This window comes from Carassius auratus, chromosome 1 (genome assembly GCF_003368295.1).
Source record: "Carassius auratus strain Wakin chromosome 1, ASM336829v1, whole genome shotgun sequence".
NCBI classification, from domain to species: Eukaryota; Metazoa; Chordata; class Actinopteri; order Cypriniformes; family Cyprinidae; genus Carassius; species Carassius auratus.
The window spans coordinates 24,106,802-24,123,451 of record NC_039243.1 but is presented as its reverse complement, the minus strand read 5'-3'; the positions used below and the strand labels follow the sequence as shown (position 1 = coordinate 24,123,451).

The 16,650-nt window shown below is 34.1% G+C and overlaps 1 protein-coding gene across 1 annotated transcript in view; it reads right to left on the bottom strand.

Moving 5' to 3' along the window:
- Positions 1-5,978: 5,978 nt before the first annotated feature.
- Positions 5,979-16,650, bottom strand: part of LOC113105086 (receptor tyrosine-protein kinase erbB-4-like) — a 36,452-nt gene continuing 25,780 nt past the window's right edge. Inside the window, exons 2-8 of the mRNA XM_026266201.1 lie at positions 13,787-13,942; positions 13,395-13,470; positions 12,715-12,861; positions 11,989-12,086; positions 11,734-11,904; positions 9,771-10,071; positions 5,979-8,985 (exon numbers count right to left, since the gene is read on the bottom strand). Of these exons, the coding sequence (XP_026121986.1) occupies positions 8,204-8,985; positions 9,771-10,071; positions 11,734-11,904; positions 11,989-12,086; positions 12,715-12,861; positions 13,395-13,470; positions 13,787-13,942 (1,731 nt within the window). The 3' untranslated portion in view covers positions 5,979-8,203. The remainder of the gene's footprint in view (positions 8,986-9,770; positions 10,072-11,733; positions 11,905-11,988; positions 12,087-12,714; positions 12,862-13,394; positions 13,471-13,786; positions 13,943-16,650) is intronic.

The window sequence follows — 16,650 nt, the reverse complement described above, 5'->3', positions numbered from 1 at the left end:
ACTGAAATAAGACCATAAAGACTTTTGAACTTGATCACAGAAAACTATATATTGATTCAAATGTTCAAAGACACTCTTTGTTTCAAAAGGGCATATGCGAGTAGGCGTGAATGATCATGAATATTAGTGACACTGCGTTTAACCTCGGGCTATCATAAACCCCTGCTTCAACTCTGGAGCACACTTGTAATTAATTTAGAAGCAGGTTAGCGTCGTTTAATACCCAGGGCTATGAAACCCTGTAAATGATGCAGTGTTATAATGTTACAGCTACATGCTAAGCAACAGACAGCCAAACAATTGCTTCACATTCACATGCTTTGGACAGTCACGGAAACACAGCACGTTGTGTAAACAGTTATCTCAGCATTTGAATGAATGAAAAAAGACAAATGGTGATGGAAAACACATAAACTGGAGTTCCATTCTTACATTTATAGTCCAAAAAGTCATTTCGGGAAAAACTTAATGGACAAAAAGGTAATGTGCTGCGTTCGTCCAATAATTGACACTGCAACCGCAAATAAAGCAGATACAAATAGAGCTGATTTGTAAAATAATCGTGTTTGTTAGTGGAATTTCTGGTGAAATACCTATGATGTTGTGCAAAAAAAAAAAAAAAAAAAAAAAAATCCACCAATTAGAGAGTGGGCAGACACTAATGCACTCTATAAGATTGATAGCCTTTGGTTTAGGAATGTGTGACATGAATCGTCAGTCTATAAATACCCAGGATTAATTGTTTGCCTTGGGTAAACTATGAGCAGTGTGAAACATGAAATTAAATAACCCAGGATTGAAATTACACAGGGTTTAAAATGACCAAAGTTAAACTATTTCAAGTGCGAAAAGGCCTGAGCCCTGCGGGCTTGGGCTTCTTGAGAAGAAATGTGTAATTGTTTTTCTAAGCAATCAGATTAATGACCTAGCGTTAGAAACTATGCAGAACATCTTAGCAACATTATGACAACACCCTGACAACCACACTAGCAACCTGACAATGCATTTGCACAGACTAACAAAGCTTTTCGCCATTCCTTTTTTTTTTTTTTTTTTAAACAAGCTGGGTTTTACTGCATAAACATGTTGAACACCCAGCATGCAGTTGGCTGATTAGTATTAATATCAGAAACTTCAGAGAGGTAGCCCAGCATTGAATAGTTGTGGTTTATTTATGAACTGAGTGAAAGTCTCTGGGTTCAGCAAAATATTTCTGTTGACTTGAAGATGACTTTGCTTAAACTCATACACATGAGTAGGGAATTTAATTTAAAACTTTGCTGTGTTGGAATTCATGATATGTATGAACAAATCAGCAAGACCCCAGTTTTAATGCTTTTTGATGCATGCACAACAGTTTTTTTTTTACCTTTTTTATATAACAAATCAAATTAATTTGTAGTATATGAAAGATCATGCTTATGAGATATTTGCAGCTGATCATTAGAAGAATTCACATTTAACAAACATACGTTATGCATTATAATGGCAGTAAACCACAAACTTTCTTGTTCAAGTTCATTTGATATTTATTCATATTAAATTGAAAATATACTTTGTAACAGGATCATGTAACAAATATGAAATATTCATGTTCAGATGGCATTCTGCTTGGTGAAGAGTGTTCACTACCAATTAAAATGGAAGCAGAAAGGGGAATGATCTGAACCACTGACCTCAAGGAGATTTGTATCTAACATCTGTTTTTATGTTATTATAGAAAATAAAATAATCTACACAACTGACAAAGCTCTAAACCACAGTTGCCCAAAGATCATTTGGCCACACTTATGTCTGAATATCATGGCGTTAAATAACAAAATATCAAATGACATTTATTCATTTTACAAAATGATAGCACACGTAAAAAAAAAAAATAATAATAATAAAAAAATTAAATAATAATAATAATAATAATAATAATAATAATAATAATAATAATAATAATAATATATATATATATATATATATATATATATATATATATATATATATATATATATAAAATAATAAATAAAAATTGACACATTGTGGTTGTTGACTGTCAGGAGCTGAATTCATACATTTACTAAGTCCACTCAAAAATGTTAATTCTAAGAAAGTTCTTTTAATATTTTATCAAATACACCGAAAATCATTTTAAGTGTGACTTGAATATTTAGTTTACGCTACTGTAAATTATTTTACACATTTCTAGTTATGTGGCCATCCAGTTATTTTAAACAAATATTACAACATGTGCTTCAGTAGAGAACCACGTACATATGATCATATCTACTAAAAAGCAGTTAAACCAAATGCAGACAAACAAAACAAAATGTATAATAAATAAAGATAGTTCACTCTAGAGAGATCAGTATTTAGGTTGACAGAAGTAGATATTGTTGCATTTTGTTATAAGTCTTAAACAGTCATATTTACATCTAACAAAGACAAAGAATAGAGAAAATAGGGCACTTGTGTAGAGAAGGAAAGGGCAACAGCTAACCATAAAAGCAGCAAGATAAGAAATTTACAGAACAGAGCATGACACACAAAGAAACAGGCCAGAGGAAGACAGTTACTGACACATTGTCAGACCATTAATACAGATGGTGCATTTTAAACAGAACAGAACATGTCATGGCAAAAAAAAAAAAAAAAAAAAAAAAAAAAAAAAAAATTCTTGATGCAACAGTCTCTATATATATTTACACTTCCCCAAATCTTTCAGCAGTCTACAAAAATACTATTCACTTTCTTTTCGAAGAACATACTTATTAAAGAGCGGTCACCCAAAATGCCTGTACTCTCGTGGCTCAGAATTACATTACATTTTCCTGCACACAAATGTTGTATTTTTACAAAAATCTGTACGTCCCACTACATGGCCTATCATATAATGAACACTGAATTACTGTAAACTGTGTGAATCTTATACGCTGATTCTTGGCAGTCCATAAAAATGCTAAATTTGTGTAAAAAGATGCTTCCCTGCAGTGGCTCCACATGCATCAGTTTACATGTTGAGTTAATGATTCAAGTAAATTATTAAATTTGTTTTAAATATGGTTAAATTAAAATATTTTCAGCCAGTTATATATAATTATGTTCAGCAAGGACACATTGAATTGACCTAAAGTGACAGTAAAGACATTTATTATGCTACAAAAGATTTCTATTTTACATTAATGCTGTATAGTTTTGAACTTTCTATTCATCAAAGAATCTTGGAACAAATGTATCATGGTTTCCACAAAAGTATTAAGTACTATTGTTTTCCACATTGATAATAAGAACAAATGTTTCCAAAGCACAAAATCATAACTAGGATGATTTCTGAAGGATCATGTGACAATAACACTGGAGTAATGACTGCTGAAAATTCAACTTGGCATCAGAAGAATAAATTATATGTTAAAGTATATTAAAGTAGAAAACATATTTTACATTTTAATTTAAAAAATATGTTTCACTTATATTTCATGCTCTGATAATCAGTAGGATTTGGGTTAAAAAAAGTCTTACAGAAAGTGTTCACTGATTTTGACCAGATTATGGGATTGGTCTCTAAAGTTAAACACGTAAAAGGGTTTACACTTTATAATGCTCTAAACTTGAAACTAAATCCATGTACAAATGCACAAAAACTCCATCTAACATTAAGGTCAAACTGGCCAGTAATGCAGTACTAAAACAATTAATTCTTACCAAAAATGCTATTTGTAAATCAGAGGTTCATAATGATAAAGGTGCCTCAAAATTAGGTTGTGATATCTGGCAGTTAAAGTCTGTTAAAATGTTCACCTAATTGCAACACAATATCCATTATTTAATCAGTTATAACAGTAATGTCTTTGTGTTTAAATGCCACAAATTGGGCAAACTGTCATCAAAAGTTTAACCAAAACACAGTGCTACACTTGTTATTAGATGACAAAACATAGACAACAACAAAAATAAACACATTTTCAGAACACTGACAGTGATAAAGACTAACAGCTGTTTTCTGAATTATGTTAGATCTGAATAGTGGCACATTAATGTCTTTAGTGTTTGCAATATGACAAAATACAGCTCAGTTATGTGACATTGTGATACATAACAAAACATGTACACCTTCCTAATTAAAGTTCAAATGCTGTTTTAATTAGAAATTGTGTTATGAAATACAATGAAATGCCCCAAATGAAATTGTATAGCAGCCATAGTGAATAAATAGTAATGATAACAAAATAAATGTGCCCAAATTCCATGTTCCAATTACAGGTTTGACAAAGGCTCTGTACTGACACTCTGAATTGCACAAACTCAAAATTTCTAATAATTGTTAACCAGAAGATTAAAAACAAATGCATTTATTTGATTTGCTAACTTCAGTTGGAATCAGAATGCTGTCTAGATACACAGAAGCAAATATGGTACATTTGGATTACTGCTACATTTGGATTACCACAGTGGTGTGAAATCAGTTAATTCAAGGCTCATTCAAAGTGTTATGCTTGACTTGGGACAGAAACAAACAAACAAACAAACAAACAACAACGTTTTTTTTTAACCAATGGCTCAAGTTTGGTCGTACTTACGTATGTACTGAAGTTGTCATACTTACAGGTGCATCTCAATAAATTAGAATGTTGCGGAAATGTTCATTTATTTCAGTAATTCAACTCAAATTGTGAAACTCGTATATTAAATACTTTCAATGCACACAGACTGAAGAAGTTTAAGTCTTTGGTTCTTTTAATTGTCATGATTTTGGCTCACATTTAACAAAATCCCACAAATTCACTTTCTTAACAAACTAGAATATGGTGACATGCCAATCAGCTAATCAACTCAAACACCTTCAAAGGTTTCCTGAGCCTTCAAAATGGTCTCTCCGTTAGGCTGCACAATCATGGGGAAGACTGCTGATCTGACAGCTGTCCAGAAGACAATCATTGACACCCTTCATAAGGAGGGTAAGCCGCAAACATTCATTGCCAAAGAAGCTGGCTGTTCACAGAGTGCTGTATCCAAGCATGTTAACAAAAAAATGAGTAAAAGGAAAAAGTGTGGAAGAAAAAGATGCAAAACCAACCGAGAGAACCGCCGCCTTATGAGGATTGTCAAGCAAAATCGATTCAAGAATTTGAGTGAACTTCAGAAGGAACGGACTGAGGCTGGGGTCAAGGCATACAGACGTGTCAAAGTCCTCTTTTCAGATGAGAGCAAGTTTTGCATTAATTTGGAAACCAAGGTAGGTTTGAGCAAGGGTGGAGAAGCTCATAAACCAAGATGCTTGAAGTCCACAGTTAATTTCCACAGTCTGTGATGATTTGGAGTGCAATGTCATCTGCTGGTGTTGGTCCGCTGTGTTTTTTGAAAACCTTCCTTCTGCTGACCAGCTTTTCGATTTCATTTTCTAGCAAGATTTGGCCCCTGCCCACACTGCCAAAAGCACCAAAAGTTGGTTAAATGACCATGGTGTCTGTGTGCTTGACTGGCCAGCAAACTCACCAGACCTGAACCCCATAGAGAATCTATGGGGTATTGTCAAGAGGAAAATGAGAAACAAGAGTCCAAGAAAGCAGATGAGCTGAAGGCCACTGTCAAAGAAACCTGGGCTTCAATCCCACCTCAGCAGTGCCACAAACTGATCACCTCCATGCCACACTGAATTGAGGCAGTAATTAAAGCAAAAGGAGCCCCTACCATGTATTCAGTACATGTACAGTAAATGAACATACTTTACAGAAGGCCAACAATTCAAAAAAAGAAAGAAAAAAAAGACTTATGAAGTATTCTAGTTTGCTGAGATAGTGAATTGGTGGGTTTTTGTTAAATGTGAGCCAAAATCATCATAATACAAAAAAAAAAAAACAACAACAAAGACTTAAACTACTTCAGTCTGTGTGCATTGAATTTATTTAATACACAAGTTTCACAATTTGAGTTACATTACTGAAATAAATGAACTTTTCCATGACATTCTAATTTATTGAGATGCACCTGTACAGTAAACTCATCCTACTGCTCCCTACACTGTTTACAAAAAGCATAACCTAATTTATATTGTTTTTGCATTGTTTCAAAATGTTTGTAATAGAAGTTAAAACTGCATTGTTGTTGTAAACCACAATAGCAAATGAGCAATGGCAGTTGTAGAAAACCATAAAAAAAATACATTTAACTTTGAACTGTCACTACCTTAAGTTTATTTGTATGTGTGAATAACTGAACATTGTTTTCATTAATTTGTACTGGATGTTTGAAGTACTTGAGTTACTAGGGTAAAACATCTTTTTAAGGCAGTAGGTTTGCATGGTTTTAGCAAGTAAATTAGATTGTTGCTCAGGTAAATAAAATAAAGAAATTCCAAGTTAAAGGAAATTTTACATTAATTAGCTCAGCTTAAATAAATGTGCTGTTTGAAATACACACATAATATATTGCACTCTGTATACTAATATATACTCAAAGTTCTGAATTAAAAGAAATTGATGGTCTGTTTACAACACTAAACAAAGCTTTGTTAGTATCCACCTTTTCCTTACGTAAAAATGGGCGCCGCCATTTGTAAATTCTATGGTTCTAGCTTCCGGCTTCATTTGCATCCAGCTATTTTTAGCTGTATAAAACAGTTTGTTTTGCTGCCTAATATGTATGTTGTTATTCTCTTCGTTATTTACCTATAGCGGCAATAGAAATGGAAAGAAATGTAAGTACCCTTAGGCTTACTTCTGCGTTGAGGAAAAAGGTGGATAAAAAGAAATTCTTATTTCACACTTTACTTGTATTTATTTATTTATATTTTTTTTCAAGGCCATCGGTTTGGATGCTTTTTTAAAGTAAGGTTTACTAATTAGAATTTACAGTGTGGTTTGATGTCAGCCAAATATTTTGAATGATTATGAAACATTTGATTGCTGGAAAAACATGGTTTCAATTTTGTTGATTTCAATGTTTTGATAGAATATCCACTAACTTGAATTATGTCTTTTAACCAGTAAGAACTCAAAAATAACAGTAAAAAATTTAGTCAAAGGAGAATTTAAGTTCCCAGACAGCCTTTGTCTGTGCTTACTCATTTCAGGTACCAATAAAGTAAATTAATGTAAACAGCCTGTAAACCATTCAGTGCCATTCTTCCTGATAATTAATTCTTCACATCTCTCAACAGGTGAGTTCAACGCTCACCAAATGGTCGATGACCATTATTGAAGATTATTGTATTGTATTCCCAAAACAAGCAAATGCATTTCAGTGCCTTTATCAGCCTCCTATTTAACTCATTGTGCTGAGGAACTCAACTGTCAATAATTTCACAATCCTTTCAGGTCTAACAGTAGTCGTCCCAGTAGGGGAGCAGTTTTAGCCATATGAAGGATGAGCTGAAAAAGCAAGTGTTCCAGTCATAAAAATATAAAATTTAAGTGCATATTCACACCTACTATCTCTTAAATAAACACCTCTGTCCATTCAGAATGACATTTTTAATTTCAAACATCCAAATGGAACCACCTAGATGGAACCACCTACTGTACTGTACACTCTTAAAAATGTATTTCCATTGCACAAAATGTTCTTCATAATGGAAAGAGGTTCTTCAGAAGTTCTTCAAACTAAGGAAAATTGGTTCTTTTAAGAACTGTTCACTGAAAGGTTCTTTGGGGAACCTAACATGGTTCTTCTAAGGGCAGTGGTGTCCAAACCTGTTCCTGTCCTCCAGTAGTTTAGCTTCAACCCTAATAAAACATACCTGAAACAGAGTAATCAATGTCTTGAGACTCACTAGATACTTCCAGGCAAGTGTGTTGGAGCTGGTTGGAACTAAACTCTTGGCCCTCCAGGAGCAGGTTTGGATACTCCTGTTCTATGGAATTGCTGTGAAAACCCCATTTTCTTTTACTTTTGTTTTTAAGAGTGTAATTAATATCTAATTTAAACAAATTAATGATGTTACAGTACATCTGATTATGTGTCATACTGAATGAAAAACTTTAAAATACCTGTAGAGGAATTAAAAAAAAGTTCCTGGATGACTTGTGAGGTCTTTGGGAATGGATGGGCTGTGTTGACCTTTCCCCCCATGGTTTTTCTGCTATATTTTCTGTGACATTATGTTGGTTCAGTGACTTGTATTGTTTCTCGTCCCATTTTTGACCACCAGAGGATCAAGGAAAGACATTTAAGGTGCTGGTAGAAGAACCAGGCTCTACAGAGAATGGAGACCTGGGCACTAGACCACAGTGTTCCTCTGCCGGTATGGAGGAGGAGGAGGCAGGACCATTCCTGGCTTAATACTAGACAGATATTCAGAGTTTTCAGCAACAGCAGGCTGTATGTGGCCATTCTGCTTGTTAAGGAACTTGTTATTGCAGATCACTGAAGAGGCTTGGGAGTTTTGAGGGGTAACCTTGGGTGGGAGGCTATGCTGCCAATACTCAGGATTGTCAAAGCTATTCTTGTACATCTTGTCCACTTGCACTGGGTGACCCGGTAGGCCCATTGTGCCACCTTTACTGGACTTTGCCAAGTGAAACTGTTGGGGTGAATGATTAGATTTGCTTGGGTGCCCTGGTTGATGGCTCACTAGGCAAATCTGGCCTGCTGGGACTGGAGGGCCAGATTTGCTGCCATGATCATAGACCGACTGAACTGAATGAGTATGTAGATCAGGAAGTACAGTCTTAACTGGTGGTATGGCGAAGTGTACGTGCAGTCCATGGCTGTGATGATGGGGTTTACCCATTTGTGTGATGTTGGGAACATGGGTGTCTGGAGTGTGGGCCGCTGTGCTGACCTGCAGTGGGATAGAGATTCCATTTTTCCTTAACATTTCCTGGTTCATGTCACTGGTGTTGTTGAATGTGTTGAGGTAAAGGGGGTCATTGATATATTCATCTTCACATTTGGGCTTTCCATCAGGGGTGCTGTGGTAACCTGGGTTGTCTAGAGCGTGAATGTCTTTATTTTTACTCCTTGTTACAAAAGGGTTATCCTCCAAGGGATTCAGATGATCTGCAGAGATGGCAGACAATGGCAAGGGTAAACTATTGTAGACTTACAATTCTTCATTTAAGAAAACATAAGGAATTGCTAAAAGGTGAAATCATATATAGGCAAGTATATAGACAAAGATATATAGGCAAGTATACTGTGTACTATTTGTTTCTTCAGGTGTAAAATAATGAATAAAATAATATTTGTTATAAGTGGATACAAGTGAAACTTCAAAGAAAAGTTTACCTAAAAAAATAATAATTTGCTTACTGTCAATTCTTGACTTTTCAATAGAGTTTCTTTCTTCAGTGAAGCATTGTTAATTCTTAATAATACATTGTTAATTGACAATAATATATTGGCCACTTGTTAAATCATAAAAGTGGTCCATAGGACTTCCGAGCTATATGCTCCACATTTTCTGAACTGATCCAGTCTGGTAAGACTCACTGATTCAGTTATTTGGTTTCAATTATATTAATCCCACAATGGGAAATTAGTATATGTTCTACGCACATTTATTAATAAAAATAAATTAAATAAATTAAAACTAAACAATTAAGAAATTTGTAAAATTAATTTATTTAAAATACTAAAAAAAAAAAATTGCAGCACATTTTCTAAAAAGACATAAATATTTGACATGATTAAATTAATACTCAAAACTTCCGCACTCATTGTAATTGCATAAATTACCACTAGATTCACTTTTCAAGTTTCACAGAAGAAAGAATGACATACATGTTTGGAATGACAGAGTGATTGAACAATGACGGTGTATAATATATGATCTGTGAGCATACTTGTGGAGATCTTGTCCTTCATAGTGGATATATAACCATCCTCATCTGTATCTTCCCTCTGTCCTTTTTCTCCCAGAAGGACAGTTGGGTCTGCGCTGTAACGCTGGCTGCTGCTGTCTTCTACTGAGTGAGTTGTGGGCTGTTTCCTCAAGATTCCATTACAGTGTTTCTCGTCTCCTGGGTCCAGACCTGATCTTTGCATACCTGCCAGGACCAAGGGGCCAATTTCTGTAGCACCTGCCTCATGAGTTCGGGACCCTCTCACATCTTCTGGGCACAAACTTCCACCATGATACCCAAACTGGTTGTGATCACAGGAGGAACAGAAAATTAACTTGGGAATAATATATATATATATATATATATATATATATATATATATATATATATATATATATATATTCTGGTTCTTTTTAATTAAACAATTGCTTTTAAAGCCTAAAATGGTTATGGATTTGAGAAAGAAGCAGAATAGAAAGCTGTAAATGTGCTAAAACGTGGGATGGTGTTTAATTTATTAGGTCATTCCAAAGGTGGAATGGACTTGAGAGTCGGAGCTCTGAAAAGTGAACTGACATATGCACTAAATTAGAGACAGCAAAGGTGAGTGTTCAATATCACTGGTCTTAAAAATTTAGTGGGTCTTGTCCCACCCAGGTACAATGGTTCTGATGCCCATGTAGCTAAACATACAATACTGTTCAAAGGTGTGGTGTTCAGAAATTAATACTTTTTTTCAGCAATGACACATTAAATTGATCAAAAATTGACAGTAAAGACTTTTGTATTGTTACAAAAAAATAATATATATATATATATATAATATATATATATATATATATATATATATATATATATATATATATATATATATATATATATATATATATATATATAAATATTCTATTCATCAAGGAATCTTGATATATCAAAGTTTCCATTAAAATATTAAGCAGCACAGCTGAATGCAACATTGATAAGAAATGTTTCTTAAGGAGCAAATCAGCATATTGGAATGATTTCATGTGACACTGAAGACTGGCGTAAATTCAGACTTGCATCACAGGAATTAATAAAATTTTAGGATAAAAATTATATATGAAAATAGTTATTTAATTAGCAGTTATTTATAATATCAAGTTATTATTTATTATTGTATTTTATTTTAATATGCTACAATACATACACTATTTTTTTAAACAGTATTTCAAAATATTATACTGTGTACATAAATATATTCCAAAACATTTCTCAAACTTTTGTGTACATATAAAGCATTCATCATCAGAATTAATAAATAAACAAATAAAAACAAGTAAAATAATTAATAAACAAATGCGTTAAGGGTACAAAAGTCTGAGACCACACTGATAATCTAGGACTGAAAATTTGTAAAACCTGGAAACAATGTTTATGTTAAGAATTAAAATTTTTATGTAACTATGTTCATAGATGTTCTAGGAATAGCAACACATGATGTCATAAGAAAAAGGCAGAAAACTGGGAAAAAAATAAAAAAAATAAACACTTTTGGTTTTCAGTTTTAATAGTACTTGCATCACACACACACACATGTTTGTTTTTGTGAAAAGTGGGGACATCCCATAGGCGTAATGGCTTTTATACTGGACAAACTGTATATTCTATCGCCCTTCACCAACCCTACCCCTAACCCTAACCCTCACAGGAAACTTTGTGCATTTTTACTTTCTCAAAAAAACCTCATTCTGTATGATTTATAAGCGTTTGGAAAAATGGGGACATGGGTTATGTCCTCATAAGTCACCCTCTCCTTGTAATACCTGTGTCATACCCATGTCATTATACAAAGTTGTGTCCTGATATGTCACAAAAACATGCCCACACGCGCACACACACACACACACACACACAATAATAATAATTTATTGATTTTATTGTTTGAACTGACATAATTTGGTTCCATGTATAGTGTGGTACTTACTTGATTTGAATCTAGGTTTGGGTGGGGCATATGGGAAGTGGGAGTAGCATTTAACGTCTGAGGAACCAAGTACTCCTCAGCCTCCATCAGGTCATCCAGCTCCTCTTCATCTAAAAGACTCTGGAAGAACTTACTGTGGTTGGGGCTGGGCAGCTTCATACGATCATCGCCCTGAGATGACAACATGAAGTATTATCAACTTAGCTTCACATTTCAAATTTCCGTTTCAAACAGAGAGACATTAGCAATCCCCACCTGTATGACGAGGTATCTCTGAGGGTCTCGTGCCATGCGGCTGAACTCTGCAGCGAGTTCTTTGAATCGAGGCCGACTATCAGCATCAATCATCCAGCCTAGAGGTGAAGAGGCCAACAATGTGTCATGGATTTTCAACAAAATTCAGCTTTTCAAGTAAAATCTACCTGAATATATATCAGTGTGGTTTTACTGTTTACATTTTTATATAACAAATACATTTTCTACATTTATAAATGAATTTGATATATGTGGATATACTGGGTTTGACATTTGCTTGATCCGGATTTCTTAATTTTGTTTAATTTCCTCTCCAATCATATTGCACAAATGAATATATTGGATTTCATGCAAAAATATCCCCCTCTCTGAGGTGTTATAATTGTTATGTTGAATCAACACGGCTTCCTGTCAAATCTGATTATGACAAACAGATTTAATCTTCATCTCTATTCACTTCATTGTGGAACTGACTGTGCCGAGACAAACAGAAAGTGAGCACATAAAGAGAGCTTATGTGCTCCAGACAAATCTACCAGTTATGATTTAGTAATCACATTTTACATTTTAAATGATGGCAAAAGTTCAAAGCGTAATTGTATTAAAGGTGAAGTATGTAATTTCTGTGCCACCAAATGGAGTTAAACAACAGGTTTCTGAAACACTTCCTTGAAAAATGAAAACATACAATATGAACAGATAAGAAAATCTCAGAATAAGACTCACATTTCACCATCACCATATAGACATCTATGGTGCAGATGGGTGGCTGGGGCAAACGTTCGCCCTTCTCCAAGATGTCTGGAATCTCACGTGTGGGAATCCCATCATAGGGCTTTCCTCCAAAAGTCATCAGCTCCCAGATAGTCACCCCTGAATGAATGTGAAACACATAATCCATCTCCAAAGCTCACTGTTAGCTAGCATGATGGTAATGAAACTATAGTAGTGGATGTGAAACCTACAGAGTATGTGCTGTCTTCACTTATGTCTTATAGAAAACAGTATCCCAATATTATGTTTTAAAATAAGTAATGTAAACTATTAATGCCACTTTTTACAGTTTTACACAGCTAAATCCTGTGCTAAGTTGCATTTACTCCTTAGAGTACCCTTTGAGAAATAAATTAATATAAAAATAATAATTACTATTATATAATAATTAATATTATATTATATAATATAATATAACAAATACGCAAATCAATTATTTATACTAATAAATAAACAAATTAATTAATCAAACTGGCAATATTATCTAAAATAATAATACAAATAATATTATACACTTATACGAATATAAATATTATATATATATATATATATATATATATATATATTTTTTTTTTTTTTTTTTTTTTTTTAATCAGAAAAAAGAAGTAGTAAAACAAAATTGTATAGCTTACCATAACTCCATATATCACTCTGATGTGTGAACTTCCTGTAATGAATGCACTCCAGAGCCATCCACTTGATGGGCATCTAGAGTAGAAAATTACAAATTGGTTATGCAAAGAGCATTTCCATATCAATGGAAAATGACAATTCAGACACTCGATACTTTAATTGATTTGGGGAAGGTATGAAATGTAACATTGAAAGAGTCCCAATGAGAACCGTCAAACTTTCACTCTAAGGGATTTAGGAAAGTTCTTTACAAGAAAAACTGCTGGCTTACACAAATTATTACTGCTGATTTCCCCATAAATCATCTAGAGATTTGATTCGCCCTTGCCTTGGTGCATTTTGATGTTAAGAATTTCATTAGACAAATATGGATCAAGTTTCAGACACTGACCTTGCCTCCATCCGCACTGTACTCTTTTTCATCGGTTTCCAGCAGTCGAGCAAGTCCAAAATCAGTGATCTTGATGTGGTTTGGAGATTTTACCAGGACGTTACGTGCCGCGAGGTCCCTGTGCACCAGCCGCCTATCCTCCAGGTATATCATACCCTGCCGAAGAGGAGATTTTAACAATTGTTATTGAATTGCAGTAGTGGTTAATACCACACAGCAACAAAATAAAAGAGATCATACAACATTAACTAAAGCTATTTTACCTTTCCTTTCATATAAACCACAAGAAATATGTGAATGTCAAATTAGATTCCCTTCCTAAATATAGACCGTAAATTAGTGGGACCTCTAATCAAAATTGAAATGGCATCTCCTTATTTCTCTTTATCCATGTTCACTCCCATTTGGCTGCTTTGGGTCACTGTGCATTAATACTTATCTTAGTGCCTCTACAGAAGTTTGCCTATGATTTATTGCTTTATGTTAATCTTCAATTAAAATGAAACTTCGTGGCCTTTGGGAGGAGAGAGGAGCTGTGCTGGAGGGGCTGCCGGACCTCCACATATGCTTGAAGAAAATCACTGATAGTGAGGTTCAAGGAAATAGACCTCTGGGATTTTTTTCTGGATAATGCTGAATGGAGTCATGATAGAAATGACTGTGGCTGAATGACGATTATATGAAAGACAACAGAGTAATGGAGCATTGAGGAAGACGCTGATGTGAAGATGATGCTTACAAACAAAATGGCAAGAATACCGGCAAAATGGCAAGAATACCAAAAAAAAAAATAACAAAAAAAAAGACAAGAAAGCATGATTTTGATTTATTTTCATTCATGTGCACCAATGGAATAAAGAATATGAATAAAAATCAATACATACAATACTGTTTAAGTGTGAGGCCAGCAAATTAATTATTTTATTCAGCAAGCATCCAATAAATATCATTCTAAATATGATATAAAATTTCAATTATTTCAATTGATTCAGTTCAATTTGGTTTGGCCTTGCCACAATTCTGTCTCTGAGCTCTTCAGGCAGTTCCTTTGACCTCATGATTCTCATCTGCTCTGACATGCACCGTGAGCTGTAAGGTCTTATATAGACAGGTGTGTGGCTTTCCTAATCAAGTCCAATCAGCATAATCAAACACAGCTGGACTCAAATGAAGGTGTAGCACCATCTCAAGGATGATCAGAAGAAATGGACAGCACCTGAGTTAAATATATGAGTGTCACAGCAAAGGGTCTGAATACTTAGGACCATGTGATATTTCAGTTTTTCTTTTTTAATAAATGTGCAAAAATGTCATCAATTCTGTGTTTTTATGTCAATATGGGGTGCTGCGTGTACATTGAAGAGTATAAAATGAACTTAAATGATTTTAGCAAATGGCAGCAACATAACAAAGAGTGAATAATTTAAGGAGGTCTGAATACTTTCCGTACCCACTGTGGTATTGAGTATGAGTATTCTCATATATCTCTGAAGGTTGCAAAAAATAATGCCCGGACAATGTTACAGTACGATGTTGAATGCATTTCATTCTTTTAAGAGCCTTTCAAAAATGGTTACTAGCAAAACATCTACTATGCATACAAATAAATAAATAAATAAAAAGGTATGCCTATGAAAAGAAGATGTTCTTTGCCTTCATAATGGTGTATTTAAAGCATTAACCAAGCACACAGCAAAACCCAGACAAAGAGATGTCATTTGGTGACTTTTTCTTCCAGAGGCAATAGTCATTGCTGCTCAGAGTTATATATACAGCTGTCTGAGAATTTATGTGAACACGCATGAGTCAGACAAGAGCAGAGCGAGAAAAGCTGTGTTAAAATAAATTTTCACTGTGATACGGGGAGAGACACTGACCTATCCATCACACAACGACACCACATACACTGCTTTGAGAGCAGCTACTGCACACTTGCTACACACAATCTCTCGCATTCACTCTCTCCCTCTCTCAAATATTGTCACACAGAGGGCACATAGAAGAAGAGACACAACATATAATATAAAATATCTCGAGCTGTCCATGTAGAACACAGCATCTGATTCAAAATCTATAGCAATGCTTTGTAATATACTAAATATATGCCTTGGAGACATTTTCAATGTATATCTCATGTCAAGATGAGGCAAAATTTATTCTAATACAGTTTGACGTTGTATTGCCAAGGCTTTAAACTACATAACCATTTCATAGTTTAGAGTCTGTAGCATTTCTTTTTAAAGAAATCAATACTTTTATTCAGCATTAATTAACATGGACAATTATAACATTAAATACATTTATATTGATAGAAAAGATTTATGTTTAAATAAATGCCGAACTTTTGAATTTTTGAACATTCTATTCATTAAGGAATAAAAAAAAAATGATACTAATAAGAAATCTTTCTTGAGCAGCAAATCAGCATATTAGTATGATTTCTGAAGGATCATGTGACACTGAAGAGTTGAGTAAAGATATAGTAAATAATGTATGTCTCCTATATATATATATATATATATATATATATATATATTAGTAAATCAATAAGAAAGGAATATTTTGTCAGCAGAAACACTACAGGACACAGCTGCTCTCATGAATGCAGTCCACACCCAAGTATCCAACAATCTTGAATCTTCCCATTAGATTTTTCATTCTGAGATCAAAAAATTTGGATCTAGTGGAATTAGCATTTAAAAAATGGGCTTTACTGCTGCTGACCTCTGATGTTTCTTTCTATACAGAAGCTCTCTATTCCACCAAAGAGATGGGCTAGGCAGTGAGAAGCAGCCCTTTGTGTGTTCAGTTTGACTGAAGTCAGATTAAAGCGAGAGTAAACCCCGCCGAAAGCTGCCGGCATT